Here is a 27,434-nt window from a genome sequence, read left to right on the forward strand (position 1 = left end):
GAGTTATGTTATACTCTGTGCGTTCACTCGGCAGCTGCTATGAGACACTTGTTCACTTTGCAGTATCTAGAATATATTAGAATATTATATTAATAAACACAGGATGACTAAATGACTGTTGCTAAATGACATTTAACATATATTGTATGATGGAGAAAGCTCTCTCTGATTATGCTGTAAGCCTCTTGACAAAATAGTGTCTCTGGGGTAAAAACGTCACTCGCGGTGAATCAAGAAAACAAGCGATTCAAACAATAAGACTAACATTGTTGGAAACATTTGGGATAATGTAAGTACACAAGTCAACTAAATATATAACATTCTTGTGGTTTTTGGATATTTTAATCTAAAAATGTTACATATTGTGCCTTTAATTACGTCAAAAATCCAAGGATTTCATAACGAGCCATTTTTTGCAGCTTAGTACCTGTAAATGATGACTGGAAAGGAAGTTTAAAGTTGTGAAATGTACAAAATATTTTTTTACATAGTACAAGGAACTTTTAATTCAAAATTAAATCGCTCAAGATATGGCCCCATTCATTTGTCACTTCTTCAAAGAAACAGAGAAAAGAAGCGAGTGATATCAAACTTTCCCCAATGAAACAGAAAGAAAACAAGCCAGTGGGGGTAAACTGATGTGTTCATTTGCGATTTAAGTAAAGTTTAAATCCTGTTAAATCCTGGAGGCGTGCTTGAGGCTGCTTCCTGGACCAGAGCAGCGTTCTGATTGGCCCAGAAAAGAGAGGAGGAAGAGGAAGGAGGGGCCAGAGCTATCGTCCTACAATAAAACACAGATGAGGCGTGGAAAAAGGGTGGAAGAGAGGAGATAAGGGCGGATGAGAAAATGAATAATGAAGAGATGAATGGAAAGTATATATTAGAACATGTTGATAAAAAAAGAAAGAAAGAAAGAAAGAAAGAAAGAAAGAAAGAAAGAAAGAAAGAAAGAAAGAAAGAAAGAAAGAAAGAAAGAAAGAAAGAAAGAAAGAAAGAAAGAAAGAAAGAAAGAAAGAAAGAAAGAAAGAAAGAAAGAAAGGCTATGGCCAAAAAAATCTCTCTTACTGTCCTTTTCTGTCATTAATAGTTGGGTAAATATGTTTGTGTGTGAACTTCTTCTCACAAACACTCTTTATAAAAGGTTATTACAAAAAAAATGAATTCAATCCATTTCAATTTCAATTCTCTCTACCCTCGCCCTACAAAAGATCATCTGATGTGGAAACAGGAACTGATAAAGTAACTCTCATACTCACATTGCTGGCTGGGATCACATTCTGTGGTCATCTTCACATAATTAGTTGGAAGCAGCCCTATGACCCCAGCAACCTCTCCTTTCCACCAATCAGGGTTGTCCTTGTTGAGTACGGTGATCAGCTGACCTTTTTGGAAGCTCATCTCATCCTTACTGGCTGCTTTGTAGTCATACATTGCAATAACCTGACACACTACAGGGGGAAGACAGAGAGAATGGATGGATGGAGCAGAATGGAGGGAGGGGGAAACAACACACAGACAGCACAACATACAAAAGCGCATGAATGGACAACAACCTGTGTGTGTGTGTGTGTGTGTGTGTGTGTGTGTGTGTGTGTGTGTGTGTGTGTGTGTGTCTCACATGGTTGAGGTGCAGGAGTTATTTTGCCGCTGTTGGCCTCCAGTAATCTGACATTAGAAGAGTGGAACCAGCCCTTTTTGCGCTTCTTACCCCGTGCCTACAAACAGAAACACGTTTGTTAGTTTTGTAACAACTTGAGGGTGAGTAAATGATGACAGAATTTGAATTTTTGGGTGAACTATAACTTTTAAAAAAAGTCTTAATAAAATTAAAGTAAACTCAGGTTTTTTTTACTTTTGAGGTAATTTTGTCCCCACAATGTAGGCCTGACCTAATGTTAAATTTGAATATTATATATAAAAGCCATATTGAAAGATATTGGGATATTCCAGCATTAGTCGTACTGTATATAACTGTACAGGAATGCTATATTGCACTATAAGCAAATGTTGTCCTTAGGTTAGCTGAAGTCTGGTTATGTGATACACTAACCTGTAGTTCACCCAGCCACCAGCTGTTTGAGTTCTTATGCAGCACCACGATCAGCTGACCAGGTGTCAGACTCAGTTGCTCTGGTGTTGTGGCAGCACTGGCCATAGTCACCTGAGCAATCTCTGAGGACCAATAAAGAGCACAATTTAACAATGTTTAAAAACTGAAACAGCCAGCCTTGATTTTTGCTTCTATGTTATGGTACTACGCTCTCAAATCTCACCTGGCTTTTTACTGGGAACTCCAGGATTGGCAGACTAAAAAACATAATACAGTGAGCACATCATTATCACAATACACACCAACTTAAATGTCTACGAATGCCTCATTTAAAACAGCAACTTCTTTTAAAACGCTTCTCTTCAAAAGAATGTAGTACTCAAATTATTAAAATTATCATCAAAGGCACAGTATGTAAGTTTGGCCCCTAGAAGTCGCTTATTCAAAACAAAGGCGTAGCTTGATGACGCAGTGAATGGGTGTGGAATCATGGGAGTTGTAGTCTTGACTCTTCACCTCCACAGCCGATGGAAAGGAATCCGACGGAAAAAAAAGTTTTATTAGCGTTACGCTGGTATGAAGCAGGACGTGCTAATGCTAATGAGAGAGATCTGAGCCAAACACCGTCTCTGAGCTTTTATTCTGCTTATGCTGCAGTCGCCGCTTCCGCTCTTTTCGTTGTGTGTGTGGGGAACGCAGTGCTGTTTTACACGCTTAAAACAATCACACTTAACACATCTGAGTGTGTGAGAGTTATGTTATAATGTTACTCTGTGTGTTCACTCGGCGGCTGCTATGAGACACTTGTTCACTTTGCAGTATCTAGATCGATATTAGAATATCATATTAATAAACACAGGATGACTAAATGACTGTTGCTCAATGACATGCAGTTAATTTGAACATATATGGTATGATGGAGAAAGCTCTCTCTGATTATGCTGTTAGCCACTTGATAAAATAGTGTCGTCTCTGAGGTAAAAACGTCACTCGCGGTGAATCAAGAAAACAAGCGATTCAAACAATAAGACTAACCGTGTTGAGCTGGAGAACAATGATCAGTTTTCTGTTGATAAATGATCCAAACAGTGGCTCGCCTGTCTAATAAAACACACTCTATATTAAAGCGTCTTTGGTGTTTTCATGGTTTCTACAGAAATCAAGGGTAGTGCGGATATGATGTTATTGACAGGTGACGCAAGGACACGGTCCGTAACACTGGGTAAAATAGAGGATTTCTCTGGATTTAAACATTGTTGGAAACGTTTGGGATAATGTTAGTACACAGACAACAAAATATATAACATTGTTCTAGTGGTTTTTGGATATTTTAATCTAAAAATATTACATATTGTGCATTTAAAGTATTTGGGTATTCATATGGTAAATATGAACACACAATAATATATAAAATGATCTGCATATGCATACATCAGACTCTTTGGGTTTAACGTAGTTGGAAGGGAAGAGGCCAGACTGTTCACCGATGCACCCTCTCCACCATTCTCCTTCCCTCTCTGTTACCAGAACAGCATCCTCCGCACAGAACGTCAGGTCACCGGACTCCGGACTCTCATAAGTGTACAGAGCCACATACTCTAGCAAGGTGAAATCAAAAACAAACCATGACAAACACCTCTGAAATGACAAATTAATGTCATAATATCTCATCTGAATGACCAGAGATCGTTCTATAAAAAAGCATAAACAGATTCCTCACCCTCAAGCAGACCAGAGTCTGAAACGTCATTCTCGTCCATGGAAGAATATAATGGCCTGGAAAAGACACAAAAAAACATAAAAGATACAGTTAAGCATCAAATTGCTAAATTACACTACTGTTTATGTTTTGGCTTCAAAGTAAATGCAATACATTTATTCCTAAATAACTTTCTTAATAACTTACACACATCAGGGATTTTCACACTGTGCTTAACCCCGGGTTATCGTCATTCTAAACACCGCTTTTAACCCTGGGTAAAGGAACGTTTCACACTTTGCTCCGGATCAGGGTTAGCTCCGCTTTTGCAGTGTTAATCCCACATTGCGGTGCCAAACTTGTGAAATAGTGTGAAACGGCGAAGTGTTAGAATGTCACTGCTTGATGCTTAACAATCCAATCCAATCACGTGCTCATATTTGTGTGCTTTGGACAGTCACGGAAACACTGCACATTGTATATAAACAGTAAATTCAGCATTTGAGAGGAAAAATTTCAAAAGCTGACAGAAAACGCGACAATTTGAGTGAAGAAGAGACCGTTTCATTCTTACCACAATATAACCCAGGATTCAGTTTACCCAGGGTTTAGAAAGACCCAGGGTTAACTATTAAAAGGGTTACTTCAGTGATTAAGCATTAAGCTTTGTATCAGTAGAAACCTGGTAGTATTCAAATTATGGTACTTTCCCCCCCATCATGTCCCCGTGAGACGAGTAAATTATGCATTTTATTTCTGGAAAAAAATCCTCAGATGACGCAAATATCGTCATTGTGCGTCATCTGAAGATTTTTTGGCCAGAGGCTAGAGACTACAGCCAGTAGATGGAGCTGTTCCGCATGTTATCAAGCCGCCCACAGGGGAGAGATCTCACGCACAGAATGTAATCGGGCATTAATAACGGAGCGGTGCGGAGCAAAGTGAGTGTTTCAACTTTTCAATGAATTCCTATGAAAGTTAAGCTTCCACATGCGATCTGATAATGAGCCAGACTGGACACGTGCCGAGAATGACAGTCGCACTTTTCTCGTGATGAATGAAATCTGACTCCTGCTGCGTCTGTGACGTGACTTTCGTTCGGCTCACTCACACTTTATTGAAAAGATTGTAGTGTCTATTCCAGTGGTTCCCAAACCTGTCCTGGAGGACCACCAGCCTGCACAGTTTGTATATCTCCCTATATCTGACGCACCCATTTCAGGTCTTGCAGTCTCTACTAATGAGCTCATGAGTTGAATCAGGTGTGTTTGATGAGGGAGACATACAAAATGTGCAGTGCTGGTGGTCCTCCAGGACCATTCTCTAACTGAACAAAATAATTGTATTACTATGAATATCAAAACGACGTTGGGGGCGGTGTAATGGTGGGCAAGTGAAAACCAGTAACCGTGGCTTTGGGAGTGGCCTCGTAGGGCAGCGAAGCAAGTGCATTCTGGGAGTTGTAGTCTTTCATCCACATGAGACAAAAATACATTTTCTGTCTTTTCTCAGTCTAGAAGGCACCAAATTCAAAAATAATTTCACATTTCTACTACATAAATGACCCATTCATTTTCCCAGCGCTGAAGTGCCCCTTTAAAGAGTGCAAAAACCCTCTAGTACTAGAAATCTAGCTGCCATCTTTTGGTAGAAGAAACAGAAGGCCTTTTCACTCGTGAAATAGTTAACCCTGGCTCATTCTAAACCCTGGGCAAACTGAATCCTGGGTTATCTTGCTTCACGTTTTCACACTGCTCATAATTTACCCGGGGTTAACAATTAATCCTGGGTTTTCATAAACGCTGAAGCTTCACATTGTTCAGTCTTAAACCCAGGGTTAAAGTTTTTATTTGCATATGTGCGGGTCAGTGTCACTGATTGGATGAACGCAGCACGGGGCCTGTTTACATAAAAGCTCTAGCATCTCGCATCCTCATATTGCCGACTGTACTATCGAGTTTATACTGAATGGATACTTCAGACTATAAAGGCAAGAATGAAGCGGTCACTTCTTCACACAAATTGTTGCATTTCTGTCAGCTTTTGACATTTTCCCTCTCAAACGCTGAATTTACTGTTTATATAAAATGTGCAGTGATTCAAAGTACACAATTATGAGTACAGGATTGGTTGTCTGTTGTTAAGCAAGTGTGAAACGTTCCTTTACCCGGGGTTAAAGCAGTGTTTAGATTGATGATAACCCGGGTTAATCGCAGTGTGAAAAGCCCTAGAGTATATATGTCAAAATGTATATTTAGCTGTCTGGAACAATAAAAGTCTGACCTACTACATTGTGATGATCTAAAATGGGTTACATGCTGTTTGACAAAATCTGACAAATCTAAAAATTGTATTTGTTATGGAATATTGCAATACTAATTATAACTTATTTATCTCTGCACATAATTTTTTGCTTATTCATGTGCCTTCAAATTCTTTAACCAAAGTAACTTCTCTCCCACTCGCAACTACATTTCATCTCTTCTCAGAGGATGTGTTTACTGGCGTGAGGGCGGGAAAACATCACATGAGATCACAGCAATAGCGATCAATTCCCAATGGACAAAATCAAGTCCCATCCTACATTATTTCTTGTTTGAGAAGCTTCACTTGGATATGTGTCACAATAGGGAAGAAAATAATATAGCAATTTCCATTTCACGCTGACTTTAAATAAAAAATAAAAATAAAATAACAAATACCCACACCACCACACCTGTCCCTAACTTTACCCTTAAACTTACCCATACCACCACACCTGTCCCTAACTTTACCCTTAAACTTACCCATACCACTACACCTGTCCCTAACTTTACCCTTAAACTTACCCATACCACCACACCTGTCCCTAACTTTACCCTTAAACTTACCCATACCACTACACCTGTCCCTAACTTTACCCTTAAACTTACCCATACCACCACACCTGTCCCTAACTTTACCCTTAAACTTACCCATACCACCACACCTGTCCCTAACTTTACCCTTAAACTTACCCATACCACTACACCTGTCCCTAACTCTACCCTTAAACTTACCCATACCACCACACCTGTCCCTAACTTTACCCTTAAACTTACCCATACCACCACACCTGTCCCTAACTTTACCCTTAAACTGACCCATACCACCACACCTGTCCCTAACTTTACCCCTAAACTTACCCATACCACTACACCTGTCCCTAACTTTAACCTTAAACTAACCCATACCACTACACCTGTCCCTAACTTTACCCTTAAACTTACCCATACCACCACACCTGTCCCTAACTCTACCCTTAAACTTACCCATACCACTACACCTGTCCCTAACTTTACCCTTAAACTTACCCATACCACCACACCTGTCCCTAACTCTACCCTTAAACTTACCCATACCACCACACCTGTCCCTAACTCTACCCTTTAACTTACCCATACCACTACACCTGTCCCTAACTCTACCCTTAAACTTACCCATACCACCACACCTGTCCCTAACTTTACCCTTAAACTTACCCATACCACTACACCTGTCCCTAACTCTACCCTTAAACTTACCCATACCACTACACCTGTCCCTAACTCTACCCTTAAACTTACCCATACCACCACACCTGTCCCTAACTCTACCCTTAAACTTACCCATACCACTACACCTGTCCCTAACTCTACCCTTAAACTTACCCATACCACCACACCTGTCCCTAACTTTACCCTTAAACTTACCCATACCACCACACCTGTCCCTAACTTTACCCTTAAACTTACCCATACCACTACACCTGTCCCTAACTTTACCCTTAAACTTACCCATACCACCACACCTGTCCCTAACTCTACCCTTAAACTTACCCATACCACCACACCTGTCCCTAACTCTACCCTTTAACTTACCCATACCACTACACCTGTCCCTAACTCTACCCTTAAACTTACCCATACCACCACACCTGTCCCTAACTTTACCCTTAAACTTACCCATACCACTACACCTGTCCCTAACTCTACCCTTAAACTTACCCATACCACTACACCTGTCCCTAACTCTACCCTTAAACTTACCCATACCACCACACCTGTCCCTAACTCTACCCTTAAACTTACCCATACCACTACACCTGTCCCTAACTCTACCCTTAAACTTACCCATACCACCACACCTGTCCCTAACTTTACCCTTAAACTTACCCATACCACCACACCTGTCCCTAACTTTACCCTTAAACTTACCCATACCACCACACCTGTCCCTAACTTTACCCGTATCCAACCCGATATACGAAAAAGTGTTTTGCAATGCAATATGAACACAATAAGCTGTCTTCAAATAGCATGTTTGTGGGGTTAAGTGAGAGGTATCTCATCTCTTACTCGCTCTGTGTGTTATTGGTGGTAACCATGGAGACATATGAGCAAGGGAACCAGCCCCGGCTCTCGTTGAGCTCTCCGTACCACCAGTTCTCCTGCTTCTCTAGAACCGTGATAATGTCATCTTTGGTGAAGCCCAGGTGACTTTCGGTCTTGGCGCTCCACTCACACAGAGCTACAGCCTACACACAAACACGCACACATACTATAAACAGGTATAATGGCAATGATCAAAAAAACAATGTTGCATGTGAGATCGATGGAGTGTGTGTATATTCACACATGCCGACCTGTGAGTGCTGTGTGTTTGTAGACAATGGTGTGTGTGTTGGTGTTGGTCCTTCTATGTCCACTCGAGGAATTCTAGGAAAGTTAATGAGAAAGATGGATTCCAAATAAGTTGGCATTTATTTATTTATCTAAAATATATGGACGAAATTATTTGTTTGAAGATTAATAACACAACAAATGTAACTCATCATTCAGATCATGTCCCAGCAGCTCAACAGCGGTCGAGGATGTCACACCTACCGAATGTTGCTGTATCTTACCCTCCTCTAACGGAGGTCTTTCACACACACTGATTAAAAATAGAGGAGGAGTGACAGACTAAACTGCATCTGACTTTTCTACCTGAATGTCTGACACAATATGGCAGTTTATAAATGTGAAGCTCAAACTGTAAATGTGTTAGCCATAGGGCTGGATGATGAATCTAATATTATCTTGAATATATATAATATTTGTGTTGACTTTTTGTCATTATACTGTATAACATTAATCAAAATTGTGATGTTGATTTTGCAAGTAATATCACCCTCTTATGCTCATAAAGCCTGCATTTATTTTATTAAAAAAACTGTAATATTGTGAAATATTATTACAATTTAAATGAATGGTTTTCTGTTTTAACATATTTTAAAATACAATTATTTCTGTGATCAAAGCTGTATTTTCAACATCATTACTCCAGTCTTCAGTGTCACAAATCATTCAAATATGCTGATTTGATACTCAGTTATTATCAATGTTGGAAACCGTTGTGCTGCTTAATATGTTTTTATAGCTTGTGATACTTTTTTCAGGATTCTTTCAGAAAAGAAAAATAGAAAATTGTGTACCAATACTGTCAGGATCCTGCCCTGACAGTCTTTTCTGTTTTGTCCTTGTTTAGTGTTTCTTTGTTTGTCTTTTTACATAAGTATCACTTTAGTTAATCAATCATTTATAGGCACTTTGTTAAAAAATAATATAAATAGCCTATATAAAGGTCATACAAATAAGCTTTAAAATCAATAAATAAAGCTATACAAATTACTACATGTGAGCTTAAATGTTAAATTCTCTCTATATATCAACTAAACTATAACTTTTACTTGCATTGACGTATAAGATTTCTCTTTAAGTTGTCTTCTTTCATAGACAGCTCTTTTCTTCTTGCTGTGTAAATTTGATTAAATTCTTAATATTTTTCAATCATGTAATATTCTGCAGAAGAGAGAAATGAATCTCACTGCTTCTCTCGCGAGAAGTTTCACTGATCCACAGCATGTGATTGGCTGTTCACTACTGATGTCACAGCTAAACTCAGGAGCAAAGCCTGAGTTGACAGAGAAAGCTGATGATCAGCATCATGGGACAACCAAAGCCTGAATAGATTGGTTTGGTTTTGTCAACTTGAAACTAATCCTGTAACCCTGCGTTTGTTAAACTACCATCATGGTACAGGCCTCACATGGCTGTGTCTTTGTTTGTATGTGCCATGTATGTACTTGCTCCGCCTCCTTGTTTGCTGTTACCACGCCCCCTTGTTTAGTCTGGTCTAGTCCTCATTTCACAAATTGTGCTCACCTGATCCTCACGTGCTCTGGTCCTTTTATATTGTGCTACTTTCCCTCATGTTCATTGCAATTGAGTGAATTTGTTGTATGCCTCGTGTCTAGTTAATCTTGTCCTGGTGATAGTTATTGATCTTGCCAAGTTATAGTTCTTTGCTTTATTCTCCCTAGCCTTATATTTGAGATTTCTCTAGTTTTGATTTTGTTACTCTTTCTAGTTTAGTAGTCTTATTTTTCTCCCTTTAGTTTCCTGCGAGGTTGCGGTTTTGTTTATTTTTCTTTGTTTCAAGTTCCAGTCATTTTTTTCTAGTATTTTTTTAGCTTCTCTTATTTGTTATAGTTTATTTAGAAATGTATATTTATCTCTGATTTTTCTTTTTTTTAGTTCTTAGTTTGCATTATCCCTGCATTTGACTCTCTTGGCCTGGAAACTAGTCTGGTTCTACGGCTAGTTTCATCACCTGCTGTCAAGCCTGGTTCCCTGAGCTGCTGCCTTGTCTCCATCATTGGCATCTTTGCTGTCTCAACCCTGACCGGCCAGTTCTCCCATTGTGTTCTGCCCCTATTGTTTGGACTTGGTTCCTGCCTCACTATTCTTGTGCTGTCTCTTATTGTTAATAAATATCACTTCCCTGCTCATTCTGCATCTGGGTCCTCCATCTCAGTAGCGTGACAAACATACACTACTGTTTGGGGTCAGTATTTTTTATTGTCTTTCTTTTTTTTGAAAGAAATTAATACTTTTATGAAGAATGGATGCATTAAATTGATAAATGTGAGGGTAAAGATTTATATTGTTAGAAAAGATGTATATTTTGAATAAATGCTGTTCTTTTAAACTTTTTATTCATTAAAGAATCCTGAAAACAGTAACACAGGTTCCAAAAAATATTAAGCAGCACAACCGTTTACAACATTGTTAATAACTGAGTATCAAATCATCATATTAGAATGATTTCTGAAGGATCATGTGACACTGAAGACTGCAGTAATGATGCTGAAAATTCAGATTTGATCACAGAAATAAATTACATTTAAAAGTTAATTAAAATAGAAAAGCATTATATTTAAACTGTAATAATATTTCACAATATGAAATTTTTTTTCTGTATTTCTGATCTAAGAAATGCAGGCTTGATAAGGATAATAGACTTCTTTCAAAAACATTAAAATAGTAATGAGTGTATGTATATGTATATACACACTACACATTTTAGTTCAAATTGTTTCATTGAATCTGTACACAACTCTGATTATACGATTAATTAAAAAAAAAATCACATCTATTGTCCTGAAACAGAGCAATAACCAGGTGGTCACCCTATCTCTGTGGGATATTTGTTTTTTATTTATTATAAAATAATAAACATATTTGTGCATATTGCTGAAAATGTATAAATATTATTCTTCCTCGCCTTAATTTTTGTGCAAAACATGTCTGATTATCTTTAACTTGATTATGACTGTGTAACATTAATTTATTATATTAATATTTGTGAATCTACTGGTGTTCGGTTGAAATAAATATTGATATAAATACATATTTATATTGATATACTAATACTAAAAAGGTTGAAAAGTGGAATTTTTAAGCTAAATTGCACAGCCTATGTAGTACTAAAGCTGCTAGTGCCATACCCAGGGTAGCTGTTAGAGGGCGCTGTGGTGTGTGTAACAGGTGCAGTTAGTTCAGTCTGATCGTCTTTACTGCATCTCTCAGCATAACTCTCTGGAAACCAGCCATTGTTACCACGGTAACTCCCATACAGCCAGCCGGTCTCCCTAACTGTTGATTCATCCACCTGTGGATCCACAGGAAGCCAAATTAAATGTGTACTTGAATAAGTACATTTACAGCTGCATGAGTGAATGTGTGTTGAGTACCTGGATCAGACCGTCGGCCTCCAGCGTGAGCTCGTCAGAGTTGCGTGCTGTGAAGGGGTAGAGCGCTCTGTAGCTGGTGAGCGGAGTACATGTGTCTTCAGTGGTCACCACTGGCTGCAAACCTGCAAAAAACACACACATCAGAAACATACAGTACAACACACATCTCACAGCTATTCAGCAAAGGCAGCACAAATGCATTTTTCAACATATAAAAACAAATTCAAACAGAAATCCCACCATATATCTATAATCAGTGTACTGATCTCTGCATTTCCTGAGCATAAAAGACTATTTTGTTCCAGATTTAGCCTTGAAGTTTTCTTTATAATATGTATATTTCAGTACTTTACAAACAATTTTTCTAAACTTAAAAACATGAATTAATTATTATTCTATTGAATCGTTTTGGTTAATTGCTTGATGAATTCATCAAAATTGTGAGTGTTAAAGTCAGAATGAAACGGAGGTCTTCTTTTCTTTCCTGTTGTGACGTATATATATATATATATGAGTGAAACGGCTTCAAGGGGGAAAAAAGTAGGGTGGGACTTTTTAGTTAAATTTGAAATTGACTGGATTTTTGTTGCCTGGTAATTCATACAAACACACCCCACATTTTTCTAAGGTTTTCAAGGTTTTAAAAAGGATGCAAAAGCATCATAAAATATCAAAAAAGTGGTCCAACAAATAATTAGTTTGAGCTGCAGTAGATTGAACCAGTTCACAAGCTGGTCTGAATGATTCATTCCCAAATCGGACTGAATTGGTTCTCAAGTTCAACTCATTGAATCAATTTGGTTGCAGCTGTTAAAGCAGCACTAGGTAGCTTTTCAACCTTTATAATATATTTTCAAACCTCTTGTGATGATACATCGACTTACAATAGGTTGAATGACACGTCTGCCATAGCCTGACGGGGTCTGTATCGTTTTTAATCGTACTTTTAAACTTCGGGTTTCGGGTAGTAACCCGAGAACAAAAATAACTACAAAATTCGACTGCTTTACAGCATATACGTCACTTCCACCACCACCCCCACTTCCTTAAATTCGGACGTGTGAGCCAAACTATCATTTGTTTGCCAAATGTTATAGTCATGGCCGAAGCAGCACAGAAAAATAAGAAAGCAAAGGTTTTGTCGGAGGAAAGCAAAAAGAGGAAACGATCAGTGATGGGATTAAAGGCAGGACGAGGATCAACATTGGGCCAGCGTTTGCTCGTTGGCGTGAGCTGAAGGAGGAGGGGCTACATTCTTGCAAGTAGATACATGAGACGTACAAAATCATATTTTAGGATACCTAACATGTCTGTGATATTTGTTTATTTGTCTTGCCTCAAGCTATAATGCAAATCGATTTTTCAAATTTGCAGCTTCATCAATGGTAGTTTGATATTATAATATTGACGATATATGGTTATTACCTAACACTCAAGCATTGAATTGAAGTATCATATAGATTCTGTAAAACGGGAACCAATAGACTAGGCTACTATAATGACGCTGGCTTGTAAACGTGAGTATCGCGATCATTTGGCGTTTGAAAAAAATAAAACCCATGACATGATATTCATATGACATGCTGAAACATATGCCACTGTACCTGGGATGAAGACGTTTCACACGCGACGCAAGCAGAACACCTGCAGTGTTCAGGGCTATCATAGTTGTCATGTCAACAAATGCACGTGCGATGCATCCCCTGATGTAGAATGACAGTTTACGACAGTAGTAGAGGACAATACTGTTTCCCAACTGTAGGGGGACCCAGAGAGAAAAACCTACCTAGTGCTGCTTTAAAGGCACAATATGTACGATTTTTGGATTAAAACATCCAAAAAACACTAGAACGGTGTTATATATTATGTTGACTTGTGTACTTACATTATCCCAAATGTTTCCAAGAATGTAAAATCCAGAGAATATCGATTTCCAGTTTTTATACTATGGAAACACCAAAGCCGCTTTAATATATTATGGGTTTTATTAGACAGGTGAGCAACTGTTTGGATCATTCATCGGCAGAAACTGATCATTGTTCTCCAGCTCAACACAGTTAGTCTTATTGTTTAAATCTGGTGTTGTTGATTTACCGCACAGAGTGCCATGTTTTACCGCCTAATATTGATCTCTCACAGCAGTGTGAACAAGTGTCTCATAGCAGTGCCGAGTAACGCTCAGAGTAGCATTATAACATCACTCTCAACACACTGAGATGTGTGTAATATGATAAAGCAGTGCTGAGTTCCCCCACACACACGAGCGGAAGAAGAGGATGTAATTAAAGCTCTGAGAAATTAAGGTGTCATCAAGCTATGCCTTTGTTTTGAATATGCGACCTCAAATAGCAAAAAATAACATATTGTGGCTTTAATATCATTAATTTAATGACAAAAATTTGAGCCTGTTGCTCACACAAAACTGGATTCAGAAGACTAACAGTTTAATGGAGGAGTGACCAATGTTCTCTTTCTGTTTCACGGAAGGAAGAAAATTGACATTAGGGTGAGTCAGTGATGACAGATTTTTCTATTTAGGGTGAACTATCCCTTCAAATAACATTATAATAGACATAATAAGACTTTACACAATTAAAGCAAGTATTAAAGGGTTGGTTCACATAATTTATGTTATGAAGGAACGTGCATTGCAGATTAATATTGTGTAAATAAGTGGTCATTATGCTTTTTGCATACTTCATACAATTGAGGTTAAACCACTGGAGTCACATGAATTATGTCTTTACTACCTTTCTGGGGCTTTAAAGTGTAAATTGAGTACCCCGTCAATGGAGTGACAGAAACATCTCAGATTTCATCAAAATTTCTTAATTTGTGTTCTGAAGATGAACTAAAGTCTTTGGTTTGGAACGACATGACGGTGAGTAATTAATGACAGAATTTTCATTTTTGAAATTAAAATACAAATGTTTAGCAGTCTATTACCTTTATTCTCTCAAAGCACTCGCGTTCTAGTGGATCTGTTATAGTAACTCGGATAATTAATGGGAGGTAGTTAAAGTGAATCATGAAGCTGTGAGAGTAATGACAGCCATTACAATGAATAGAATGAAAACATATTCATGGCCAAGTGGATGAATGCTGTACTCACCCACACACACACACACACACACACACACACACACACACACGCTTAAACACACTCACTTTTGTTCTCTGTGCTATTGTATGACACGGAGGGCTGAGTGTGTAGCGCCAGTTCATTCCTTTCTCTCTCCTCCCTCTCCTTCTCCTCCCTCTCCCTCTCTCTCTCCTCCGCCCTCCTCTTCTCCTCTTTCTCCCGGGCCTGCTCCTGGGCCTCCTTGAGTCGGGCTTGGGCCTGCCGCTGCTGTTCTTCCCTGAGTTTGGCCTCTCGCTCCTGGGCAAGCTTCTTCTGACGCTCTGCTTCCTCCTGCTCCAGACGCTCCTGCTCCAGCTTCGCCTCTCTACAGGCACACGAACAAAACGTTTCTGTGAATCTCAGCATTCATGAGTGGGTAAGAGAATCTGTGTTTAACCTAGCCATTTTGGGGGGCATATTTGCTGGAAAACGTCACAAGAGGAGAAATCTGTACAGTAGATATGCCCCCAAAATGGCTAGATTAAACACAGATACGTAGGCCTACATATAAAAGTTCTTTGGTATTTTTAATATGCTTTCAGAAATCACGTTTTTAATGTTGTTTGTGTGTCTATGTGGTGTTTTTAATATGCTTTCAGACAAACCATGTGCAAATTCATGTCAACACCATTGCTGAGTATCTTCTCTTTTAAACTGTAGTGAACCAAAGACAGTCTCACAAACACGGTTTGTAATCGCTGGTGTTTCTGACGTCACAAACTACCTTGTAACCAATCACGTCAACGTGTGGGTGGGGGTTTAGCATATCATTAACTATGATCGCTCTGAAGCGGGCGAGTCTCAAGAGAAGACATACCGGTATATTTTTCTGTTGATGTGAAAAATCAAGACCGACTGAGATGGCGAACAGGAACATGGTTTGTGTAACATTAGTAACCCTCTACAATGCGAGTAAAACACTCGCATATGCAAGTAAATCGTCACTCTGGGCGATTCAATAAAATCTATCACTAGCCATTGTCTAATAAATTCTCAGATTTTACTCGCCAGTGTGTGTGTTAGATGCTAAGAATAAGTTTAGCATGAATATATTTTTACTCGCTGAACACTCTGAATGAGCGCTTGAGTTTCGCTTTCGTCAAGCGATCTTTACGATTTCAAATCATCTAACGTACCGTAAACTCTAGTCGTGTGAAGAACTCTGTCGCTTTGCTGAGCGCGTTTCTCACACACACATGCGTGAGCAAGAGAGCGCGAGAGTCTTACATGCCACGCAAAATCGACCCGCTACATGTTAACAACATTCTTTGTTGTATATTCTTGTCAAAATAACGGCGTTCATTAGGAATTAATCAGCTTTTAAGAACAAACAGAAGATATGCCGTTTATTTCCGGTAGTGGGCGGAACTAATTTGCAAACTGCAATCTCATTGGCTGGCGCTCATCTTTTCCTGTCCCTGTTTTGATTTCAGCAAATCAGTTTGAGCGAATGCTGTCAACGCGATTAATATTTATGAACCCAGCAGCTTATCAATCCTTAGTGTGTTCTATATTGTTATTAGTAGTAGAATTAGTATTATCTTTTAATAATATAATTACTATTGTCAATTTTTTTTACAGAAACACCAACAATATCTTAAGCACCACCACCAGTCCAAAGTTCAGTTAAATGACAAATATGCATTCATATATGGTTACCAACAGTTTTAGTTCTAATTACTAAAGTTCTATCATTAAATAGTGCTTGATTATCATAATATCATAACAGTCTAATGCTTGATTGACTGATGTTAAGCGCGAACGTTCAGATATTTGTGCCATTTTACAAAGATATATATATATATATATATATATATAGTATAATATAATATAATAAAGAATATCAGTCTGGCGACTAAACAAAAAAATGTCCTAGCCAATGGCAATTCTACTGCGAAGGTGTGCGTAGAGGGTTGATTAGCATTATTAGCTGTTTGATAACGTAGTCAAGCTAAAGGCGAATCATATCAATTGTCGTTATGTGTCTGACGTTGTAAAGAACGATACCATTGTGCAGCGTTTACTACGGTAACTTGAGTAAAAGTTGGGCGAGTGTGTCTCTGAGCTGGTTTGAGTGAGTGGAGGAGGGGCTCATTTGTATATTCATAACCTTTAAATATGTCGTTTTGGTGATCAAAGATGAATTTTAAGGGATATAATTATTGATTACTTTACAAAAATAAGTTTCGGTCACACTTTAGTTTTGGGTCCAATTCTCACTGATAACTATTAACTGCTTTTTGCCTCAATAAACTCCTAATTTACTGCTTATTAATAGTTAGTAAGGTAGTTTTTGTAGCGTTTAAGTTTAGGATTAAGCAATGTAGAATAAGGTCATGCAGAATAAGGCATTAACATGTGCTTTATAAGTACTAATAAACAGCCAATATCCTAGAAATATGCACGCTAATAGGCAACTTAATAGTGAGAATTGGACCCTAAAATAAAGTGTTACCGACATTTCTTTTCTATAGACTTTAAATTATTTACTGAAGATAGTTGGATAAATGTATGTTTGTCTGAAAGCACAGTTTTACCTTGCAGCTTCCTCCTCTTTCTTCCTCTTCCTCTCCTCCTCTTCTTTCCTGTGTCTCTGTAGCTGTTTGAGTTTCTCAGATCTTACCCTCCTGAGCTGCTCTAGGACGTCCTGCTGCTGGCTCTGCCTCTGTCGCAACTCCTGCAACGTTATCCCACACAATCCTTCAACATTTAGATCATGCTTATAACAAACCTTAAAATAATATGGTTTCAAACACACAGTATATGGCATTGTGCTCAGCTTTACTGACTGCCCAAGCTAACATAATCAAATGACCACTATTGAGTGGTACTGAGTAAATATAAGTGACCAAACAAATAGTTCTAGATTTATGTTTTTTCATAAATATAATATATAAACACTACCGCTAAAATGTTTGGGGTCAGAACGTTTTTTTTTTTTTTTGGAAGTTTTAGAAAGTCTCTTATGCTGTATTTGATCAACAGTACAGTTACAACAGTAATACTGTGAAATACTATTACAAAATAAAACGTAATTTACTTCTGTGATGGCAAAGCTGAATTTTCCTCCAGTCTTCAGTGTCACATGATCCTTCAGAAATCATTCTAATATTCTGATTTGCTGCTCAAGAAACATTTCTTATTATTATCAATGTTGAAAACAGTTGTGCTGCTTAATATTTTCGTGAAAACTGAGATATATAATTTTTTATAATTATCTTTAATGATTAGAAAGTTCAAAAGAACAGCATTTATTTAGAAATGATCCATTTCATGCATACTTGCTGAATCAAAGTATTCATTAAAAAACAAACTGACAACAAACTTTTGAACGTAGTATATGCATGTTAGTATTTTCACCCAAAAATGGCAGTTATTTATATATTTTGCTGTAGTGTGTCAATATCAGTTTACATTTACAAACATTCCTTTTGCCATTAAAGGATTAGTTCACTCCAGAATTAAAATTTCCTGATATTTTATTCAGGAAAATAGTTTTTTTTTAGGAAAACATTCCAGGATTTTTCTCCATATAGTGGACTTCAATGGGGACCAATGGGTTTAAGGTCCAAATTGCAGTTTCAAAAGGCTCTACACGATCCCAGACAAGGAATAAGGGTCTTATCTAGCTAAACGGTCATAGAAGGATCTGAGGCTCATTAGGATTAAAGGCTCATCTTGCACAAGCTCTGCGATGAGCGTCCACGACTTCACGCATAAATTAAATAAAATAGTCACATTGGAAAGGTCATACATGACGTAGGCGGAAGTACTGACCCAGTGTTTACCAAGCGAATGTGCAAAGACTAATGCTGTGTTCGAAATCGTTCCCTAGTCCCTCATTCACTATTCCCTGCGTTACTCCACTAATAGGAGTGAATGAAAACGAGTGAGTGAATTCAGACACTGAGTGCACCGAAAGGGCTAACACTTTTGCATAGTTTCTGCTTGCTGCCTAATAATTATTTGAAAAGTAGCAAACTGATCCAGTAGTAATGAAAAGATTTATTTTGAACTCTGCCATGGAAACTAGCATGTATAAACCATAATTAAACAATTTAAAATTCAATTAAAAGGAATTCATGCCTGTATGATATTACACTGGACCAGCGCGGTTTGGAAACGGATGGATTGATGATTCAGCTGTACCATCTTGTGGTGAGACGCGGGAATTTATTCAATGCGCAACTCTCACAGTGCATTATGGGTATTCTCTAGCCGTTGAGCGTACATCAGTTGCACACTCGTGGATTATGGGATTAAATGAGTGCACTCAATAACGTCAACTATGGTTTCGGACACCACTACAAATGGCTGTCCCCTCAAATAGTGCCCTATTTAAAGGTATGGGGTCTATTTCGGACACAGGCTAAGTCAAACGGCCTTTACAAAAAAAGTAAAACATCGATGTCTGCGACTTTGGAGGAGTTGGAGGAGAAAATGAGATGAGTTTTTCGCCCTTCCACATACATCACGCGTGACCTTTCCAACGTGATTACGTAATGCGTGAAGCATAGCAGAGCATTTGTGGTTAAAATGTTATATATACATTTTTATTTTTTTTAGAAAACGACCGATCGTTTCTCTAGATAAGACCCTTATTCCTCGTCTGGGATCGTGTAGAGCCCTTTGAAGCTGCAATTTGGACCTTAAACCCATTGGTCCCCAATGAAGTCCACTCTATGGAGAAAAATCCTGGGCCCTCATTTATCAACTTGTGCGTACGCACAGATTTGTGCGTAATGAAAATGTGGGATCTACCAACTTGTACTTACACGTAAAGATGTGTGTAAATATAAGCACACAACTGAGCATGCTTACGCAGAGAATCTAGTGGTAGAATAGCGACACTACACATAAAAAGCATTTAAGACAGTATGCATTAAGCAAATCACATATGTCCTGTGTTTCCTATGATTATAAAACACTCAATTTATCATTTTTGTAGTTTTAAACACGATGCGTAATTGGTGTCAAACCCTATAAAAGACAGCTGTGATTTCCTTACCGAAATCCTCAACAAGCCAAAATAAAATGGGGCTTTTATGCTATCGCCAGATTCCCAAACATAATTGGAGCCATAGACTGCACCCACATCGCCATAAAAGCACATCAAAGCACATTCATTCTGTTAACCTGCAAATCATTTGTGACTCAAATGTGTTGTTGTTAAACGTCGTTGCGTGACTCATTCTATGTTTGTGAAGTTCCTCTTTGCCATTATTGCAGTGAGGAAAAAACACAATCACGTGATTTTTAAAGGGAAGTGTTATCACCATATATGGTTCATTGGAGGTGTTTCCGAATGCTAATGTGAACCGTGAACGATCATGGTACTTACGCAAATGTGGGATTTATCAACAATAATTGCTTACTAATGTGCGTAAGAACTATGTGTGCACGTTTGATAAATACAGATTTTCTTCTACTTAGGCGCATTTTAAATTTAATTCGTAGGACAAAATATAGAACCTTTTCTACGCACTGTTGATAAATGAGGGACCAGGAATTTTTTCCTCAAAAATCTTAAAATCTTCGAAGCGTTATGCTGCGTTCACACCAAATGCGAATAGAGCGTCTGGCGCGAGTGATTTCAATGTTAAGTCAATGGAAAGGCGCGTTGACGCGCGGCTGGAGGTCCCGCGGCGCGAAGGACGCGAATCCGCCTCATTCGCGCGTCCGGTTCACGCGGATGCCGCAAATTGAGCGTCTTGTGCGATACGCGTGTTACACGCGAATGGTGCTTTTGTGCATTCACGCGTTTGAAGCGAATTCGCGCCTGACGCCCGAGTTGAAAAATTTGAACTTTGGCGTCAATTCGCGCCGCGTTAAGCAATCAGGAGCCTGCTCGCTGCGGTCACGTGGTAAAGTGACGTGATGAGAAACCCTGCATAATATAAAAATACTACTATTGTGTCACAAAATGTAGTTTTAAGACTTTTTCAGGTGAGAATGTAGTTATTTAAAGCTCAAATCTGTGGTTTATTTATAAAGAGAGCACCTATTTAAAAAAAATAATAATGTGTTTGTGGAGTTGTGAGATCCAGGCGATCCCCGGGCGTTCAGCGCTCATTAACCCCGGCGAGAGCAGCCTTTCCTCGGCCAGACCTTCTGACGTTTGCCGCTGGCTCTGATGTCCTGTAGTGGTTCGTCTTGTGTGGATCTAACGGGCGATCTTTGGTCTCATGAATCTATATTTTGTTGTCTGCCAAATAGTTTTGACTGAGGGCAAAGAGAAGTTTCATAACTTTATTTTTTAAGGATATTTAAATATAAATGCAGTGAAGATAATGTAGGAGTTGCCTGGACCACATTTGTGTGGCTATTAATGCTTAATATATATTTTTTATGAAAATGAAAAGAGGCAGAGTGGTGTTTTATGACATATTTCTCCTGGACTGCCTTGAACGCGCGTCAATTTCACTTCCAGTGCTCGTTTTCTACGCGCGTCCAATTCGCAGCGGACGCGCGAATGCATTCAAAATGTTTGCAAGTGAAACTAGACGCGGTAGATGCGATTTTGACGCTCTATTCGCGTTTGGTGTGAACGCAGCATTATGAATCAGCGAGTCGAATCATGATTCGGATCGCGTGCCAAACCGTCAAACTGCTGAAATCACGTGACTTTGGCGATCCAAACCGCTGAATCGACTCACTGATTCATAACGCTTCGAAGCTTCATGATGCAGTGTTTTGAAATCGGTCATCACTATATAAGTCTTTATTTAGGGTTTTTTTGCGCACAAAAACTATTCTCGTCGCTTCATAAAGTTATTGTAGAACCACTGTAGTGAGATGGACTTTGTAACGACATCTTTAGTAGCTTTTATGGGTCTTGAGAGTGTAAAGTGCATTGTGCCAATGGAGTTGTGCCTTTCTGAGCCATCAGATTTCAACTAAATTTGTGTTCTGAAGATGAACGGAGGTCTTACGGGTGTCAAACGACATGAGGTGGAGGAATTAATGACAGAATTTTCATTTTTGGGTGAACTAACCCTTTAATTTCTTTTCGACTGAAGAAAGAAAGACATGAACGTCTTGGATGACATGGGGGTGAGTAAAAGGACATTTTAATTCTGGAGTGAACTAATCCTTTAATTGTAATAATCCAGTGAGATTTTGAGGCTGACAACAGTCGGTATGTTCCACACGGAGATCATGTGCCACTAAAACTTGAGACGGGCCGATGGATTGCATCATGCGGCACTGACAATATGCCTAACTTTTGTTTGTCGAGTGACATTTTGGATCCTGGCTCTAACTGTTCTACATACTGTAACACAAACTGCTCCGTATGGAAAATGTTTCAAACATTAAAAACAAAAATCCCATTACTTTTACTGTTGTTTGTTAGTTTTTAGGCAGTGAGTAAACTTTATGACACTATTATGAAGTGATGAAAATGGCACAGACAGACACAAAGATGTTATGAGGTCACGAGGTCAGACATTAGAGCTCATTTCGGGACAATATGGGTAAAGTGAGACTTCTTTCATGGAGAATAACTAGAGCAAACGGTGAAATGAATGAAAGACAGGCAGCTTTGAGAGGAGTGTGAGTAAAGAAACGCTAAAGAGAGGTCAACCTTTATTAGAAGGAAGAGATTGGTTAAGCAGCCCAGCAAAGAGAGAAGTCCTTGAAGCACACAGTCATCCATTTCTACAAACTATGAAGACAGCCGGAGTAAAGAGGAAGAGAAGAAAAAGGGGAGATACAGCGGCTTGGGGTTGAAAAGGCTCGGAGCAGAAAACATTAGACATATACTGAACAATAGCTGAGTGCCACATGTATAATGCTCAGGTTTCCAATCTGATGCAGGAAGTGTGTTAGTGATAGTGTTTTCTTTAGTGTGAATGTTAGTGTGTAATGAAGTGCTCAGTGCCTTCAGGGCTGGGAGTTGAGCTGTAGGTTTTAATCACAGGAACATGGAGAACAGTGAACTAGCGAGTCCCTCACAGGGACATTAAGGTTTAAAATAAATTCAGAGAGTCCCCAACCAAAGCCCGCATTAGCTTTAATCAAAACACGGCACTTTAAATGTTGTTGAGGTTTAGACTGGGAATGTAAGAGAAGCCGCTGACCTTGATTTCTCTGTTGTACTGCTCCATTTGTGAGAGTTTAGCAGTGGTCTCTCGCTCCAAAACATCCAGCTGCTCCTTCAGTTTCCGACAGCTCAGATCCTTCTCGCACACACTCTGTTTCACATCGTTTATCAAAGGACCTGGAAGGAGGGAAAGAAAGAGAGAAGGAAGGACATAAAAAACATCAATGTGCCCGGGCACTGAATTCAAGAGGTATGAAATGGACACAAATGAAATGAGCCATTGATTGATTGCTTCAGGTCTATGCGAGTGCTCACTTGAGTTGTTTTGGGTTAGATGTAGAAGTCTGTCTGCCAGTTGCCCCTTCTCAGGACCAAAACGACTCAACTGCCTCTGAATTTCCTGTTAAAAAACACATTCATAAACACTATAAACTCGAGTAAGTTGGCAAAACTCAAAAAAATTGAGGCAATCGGTTACATCAAATTTTTTTAAGGAACACTTTTTTGGAAAATAGGCTCATTTTCCAACTCCCCTAGAGTTAAACAGTTGAGTTTGACAGTTTTTGAATCCATTCAGCTGATCTCCGGGTCTGGCGGTAGCACTTTTAGCATAGCTTAGCATAGGTCATTTTAAAGCGAGATGCTAACGGTCTAATCAGATTCAATGATCTATGCTAAGCTATGCTAAAAGTGCTACCGCCAGACCCGAAGATCGGCTGAATGGATTTGAAAACGGTAAAACTCAACGGTTTAACTCTAGGGGAGTTGGAAATTGAGCCTATTTTCAAAAAAAGTGGAGTGTTCCTTTAAGTAAGAAGAACTTGCAGTTTTTATTTTGTACTCATATATTTTAATTGCTCTTAAATTCAAATATTAAGAGTAAGCTAATTCATACATTTAAATTCAAATTATCAACTGAAATATTTTTAGTAGGGGGGGGGGGGGGGGGGGCTTGGCTAGCTTTAACTAGCTAATTCAATAAATGCCACCTTGCTAATTGGTATCACAATGCTTTGCTAGCATTAGCATACAATTTAACATATATATATATCGGTTCTCAAACTAGGCTCATGCTCCACTCGTCTCCATGATGGAAACCCTACAAAAATCCAAAATAACAAAACATCAAACCTTACTAAATCTCCCACTTAACACTAATCTTGCACAAAAAACATTATATAACATATAATTTTAGCATTTACTTTCCCTTTTGAGTGTCATGGAAAAGCATGCTGGGAAATAGAAATCTCAGCCCAGTTTCAGTTAAATTTAAGTTTGTCTAAACTAAAAAAACAAGTTCATAAAACTCAAAACAATGAAACAATTCAGATAACTTAAAATGTGTCCGTTTTGAGAACTCAAAAGAAAAAGAAAGTTCTAAATACTCATAAAAGTTAATTTGATTGAACTAATTTGTTTAATTTGAGTTGGCTCTACTCAAAAACAATTAGGTTTTTTTAGTGTTCGAGTTTACAGTGTCGTTTTTGAAAGAAAACAGTTGTGCCGCTTAATATTTTTTAAGAACAGCATTTATTTGACGTATAGAAATCTTTTGTACCGTTATAAATGTCTTTACTGTCAATTTAATGCATCCTTGCTGAACAAAAGTATTAATTTCTTAAAACTTCTTGTGAACAACAAGAGATGGACTCCAGAATGACCTAAAAATAATAAAAGCTATTCTATTCATGCAACAAAAACATAATGTACCTCAATCTGCGACTGTAGGGAGTTGATATCTGTAATACGGCTGTCTCTCCTCTGATTGATCAGGTCTAGCTCGGCCCTCTGGACCTGCCTCTTACTCTTGGCGTCCCGGAGCCGATCAGAGATCTGCTTATGCTTGTTACCCTAGGAGAAGAAAAGACTGAAATGCTTTTCATTTGTAATATAAGATAACAATCAATCCCACAGAGAAGAGGGTGTATGAGACTGGATGGAGAACAGGTACAGTGCCCTCCACTAATATTGGCACTCTTGGTAAATATGAGCAAAGGCGGCTGTGAGAATAAATCTGCATTGTTTATCCTTCGGATCTTTCATTCAAAAAATACACAAAATTCTAACCTTTCATTGAAGTAAAACAATTGAAAGTGGGGAGGAAATCTCATTATGAAATTAATGTTTTTCTCTAGTTCATGTTGGCCACAAATATTGACACCCAATTATTGCAACGTCCTTTCCCCAAGAGACCAGCTCTGAGTCTTCTTCTGTAACGCCTGATGAGTTTGGAGATCAGAGCCCATTCCTTCATCCAGAATCTCTCCAGATCCTTCAGATTCCAGCTCTTCTCTTCAGCTCATCACTCATTCTCTATAGGGTTCAGCTCAGGAACTGGGACGGCTTCATTTTGTGCTCAGTCACACATTTTTGATGTTTGTTTTGGATCATTGTCCTGATGGACGATCCAACCACGGCCCATTATCAGATTTCTAGCAGAAGCTTCAGGTTTTGATTTTTGATCTGTTGGTATTTGCTAGAATCCATGATACCATGAATCTGAACAAGATGTCCAGGACCTCCAGCAAAAAAACAGACCCACAACATTAAAGATCCAGCGGTGTATTTAACCGAGGGCATGGGGGACTTTTATCCCTGTTTGCACCAAAGCCATCTTTTGGCCATTTTGTGCCAAAAAGCTCTTTTTCCAGGTACCGTCTGAAGGTCCAGTTGTGTTCGAACTATATTCCGGGTTTTACTCATTGTGATGAAGGATTAAGGGAATTTGGCCTTTGTGTTTCCTCATATTTATACTCCTGTGGAACAGGAAGTCATGGCTGGACAATTTCATGCTCCTAGTCCCCTTGGTGTGCTAAAAAATATGAAATGGGAATAGACTTTCTAGGAATATAGAATTTCTAGAGGTGCCAATAATTATGGCCAATATTCATTGGAGAAAAAAATGTATATTATAATGTGAGTTTCCCCCACTTTCAATTGTTTTACTTCAATGAAAGGTTAGATCAAAAGGATAAACAATGCAGATTTATTTTCACAGCCACCTTTGATCATATTTACGAAGGGTGCCAATATTATTATGGAATGAGAAAGAAGAAAGAAATCTGACCACCGCCTCCAGCTCCATCTCGAGAATCCTCTTCCTGTCCTTAAGTCTCTGTATGTCGCTCTGCTCTTTTTCTCTCTGTGTCTGAAGCTCCACTCGTTTACTCTTCTCCCATTCCATTCGCCTCTGTCGCTCTGCTTCCTACGAGAGCAATAAGTGAAGGAGACTATGAATATTCTACATAACTACGCTTCTCCTAGGAGGAGAAGTGGGATTCCACTCTGCAGGTACAGTGTTGGGTTATTTTATCTTTTAGGGTTAACTTATCACTTAATAATATTAACTTAAATATATCTAATGCAAATTGTTTAACACAATTAACCTATTTTGCTTGCGTAATGAAATGCAGCATTAGAGAAGCATTACACTTTGCCATGAAATAGTACATACAGTAGAGTAATTAATAATTGCAAGCTTTAAGATTTGTAATAATAATAATTAAATAATACACAAATAATTATAATAAAAAATGGAAAAAAATAATTAACTTAATATAACATTAATGTCACTACATTGTACATATTAGATTATGTAAAAGTATGTTTAGACAGCTGTACATACATTTTATTTAGATTACATTTGTATTATATATTTGATATAAATTGTTGTCTATAATATAAATAGTTTTCTTTGTTTTGTACCCTCAAGAAAAAAACTGAATCAAACTGAATGCTTAACATATTTAAAGGAAAACATATACTAGCCTAATTACGGACATAATTCACCTATAAATTAATAACAAAGAGTGTATTCATAAAAGATATATGCATGTGAAAAAAACATAAAGCTTCTAGTGATATTCTAGTGGTCGTTCAACCTCTGCCTGCCCTTGTGTGCTCCACTTGCCTCACGTCGCTCTAATTCTTTCAGTCTTTCTTCTTCTCTCTGTCGTTCTAGCTCTCTCTGTCTCTCCATCCTCCTCTCCTCCTCCCTCTGTCTCCTCAGCTCCATCTCCCGGGCCTCTCTCTCCTTCCGTTCTCTCTCTTCCCTCTCCTTCTGCAGTCTCCTCTCCTCCTCTCGCCTCTCCTCTTCTCTCCTCCTCTCCACCTCTCTCTTTTGCTCCTCCAGCAGAGCCAAACGTCTTTTCTCCAGCTCTGCGTTTCCTCTCTGGAAATTCTCTCTCAGTTTATCCTCAAATGACACTGAGAGAGAGAGAGAGAAAGAGACAGAAAGGTGAGGTATAAAGTGTCAACACAATAAAATAGTAATATACATCACAGAAAACCATATGTTCAGAAAAAGACTATATCATGAGGAGCTAAATATAAAGCAGAAAAACTCAGAAGAGACTGTTTAGCTGTTTTTTTCAGCTGAATCAGCTCATTTTAGAAGGATCATTTACAATACCGTGTAGAAATAAGGACAGTGTGTTTGTAAGGGGA

At 38.5% G+C, this 27,434-nt stretch overlaps 1 protein-coding gene across 1 annotated transcript in view; it reads right to left on the reverse strand.

Moving 5' to 3' along the window:
• Positions 1-27,434, reverse strand: part of itsn2a (intersectin 2a) — a 104,915-nt gene that overhangs the window by 14,335 nt on the left and 63,146 nt on the right. Inside the window, exons 12-28 of the mRNA XM_079830494.1 lie at positions 26,899-27,194; positions 26,056-26,193; positions 24,699-24,839; positions 23,304-23,388; positions 23,026-23,165; positions 17,482-17,621; positions 14,992-15,269; positions 11,824-11,945; positions 11,578-11,741; positions 8,392-8,464; positions 8,105-8,283; positions 3,771-3,826; positions 3,482-3,648; positions 2,274-2,307; positions 2,051-2,172; positions 1,619-1,715; positions 1,257-1,448 (exon numbers count right to left, since the gene is read on the reverse strand). Of these exons, the coding sequence (XP_079686620.1) occupies positions 1,257-1,448; positions 1,619-1,715; positions 2,051-2,172; positions 2,274-2,307; positions 3,482-3,648; positions 3,771-3,826; positions 8,105-8,283; positions 8,392-8,464; positions 11,578-11,741; positions 11,824-11,945; positions 14,992-15,269; positions 17,482-17,621; positions 23,026-23,165; positions 23,304-23,388; positions 24,699-24,839; positions 26,056-26,193; positions 26,899-27,194 (2,424 nt within the window). The remainder of the gene's footprint in view (positions 1-1,256; positions 1,449-1,618; positions 1,716-2,050; positions 2,173-2,273; positions 2,308-3,481; positions 3,649-3,770; positions 3,827-8,104; positions 8,284-8,391; positions 8,465-11,577; positions 11,742-11,823; positions 11,946-14,991; positions 15,270-17,481; positions 17,622-23,025; positions 23,166-23,303; positions 23,389-24,698; positions 24,840-26,055; positions 26,194-26,898; positions 27,195-27,434) is intronic.

This window comes from Gobio gobio (genome assembly GCF_949357685.1).
Source record: "Gobio gobio genome assembly, chromosome: 12".
NCBI classification, from domain to species: domain Eukaryota; kingdom Metazoa; phylum Chordata; class Actinopteri; order Cypriniformes; family Gobionidae; genus Gobio; species Gobio gobio.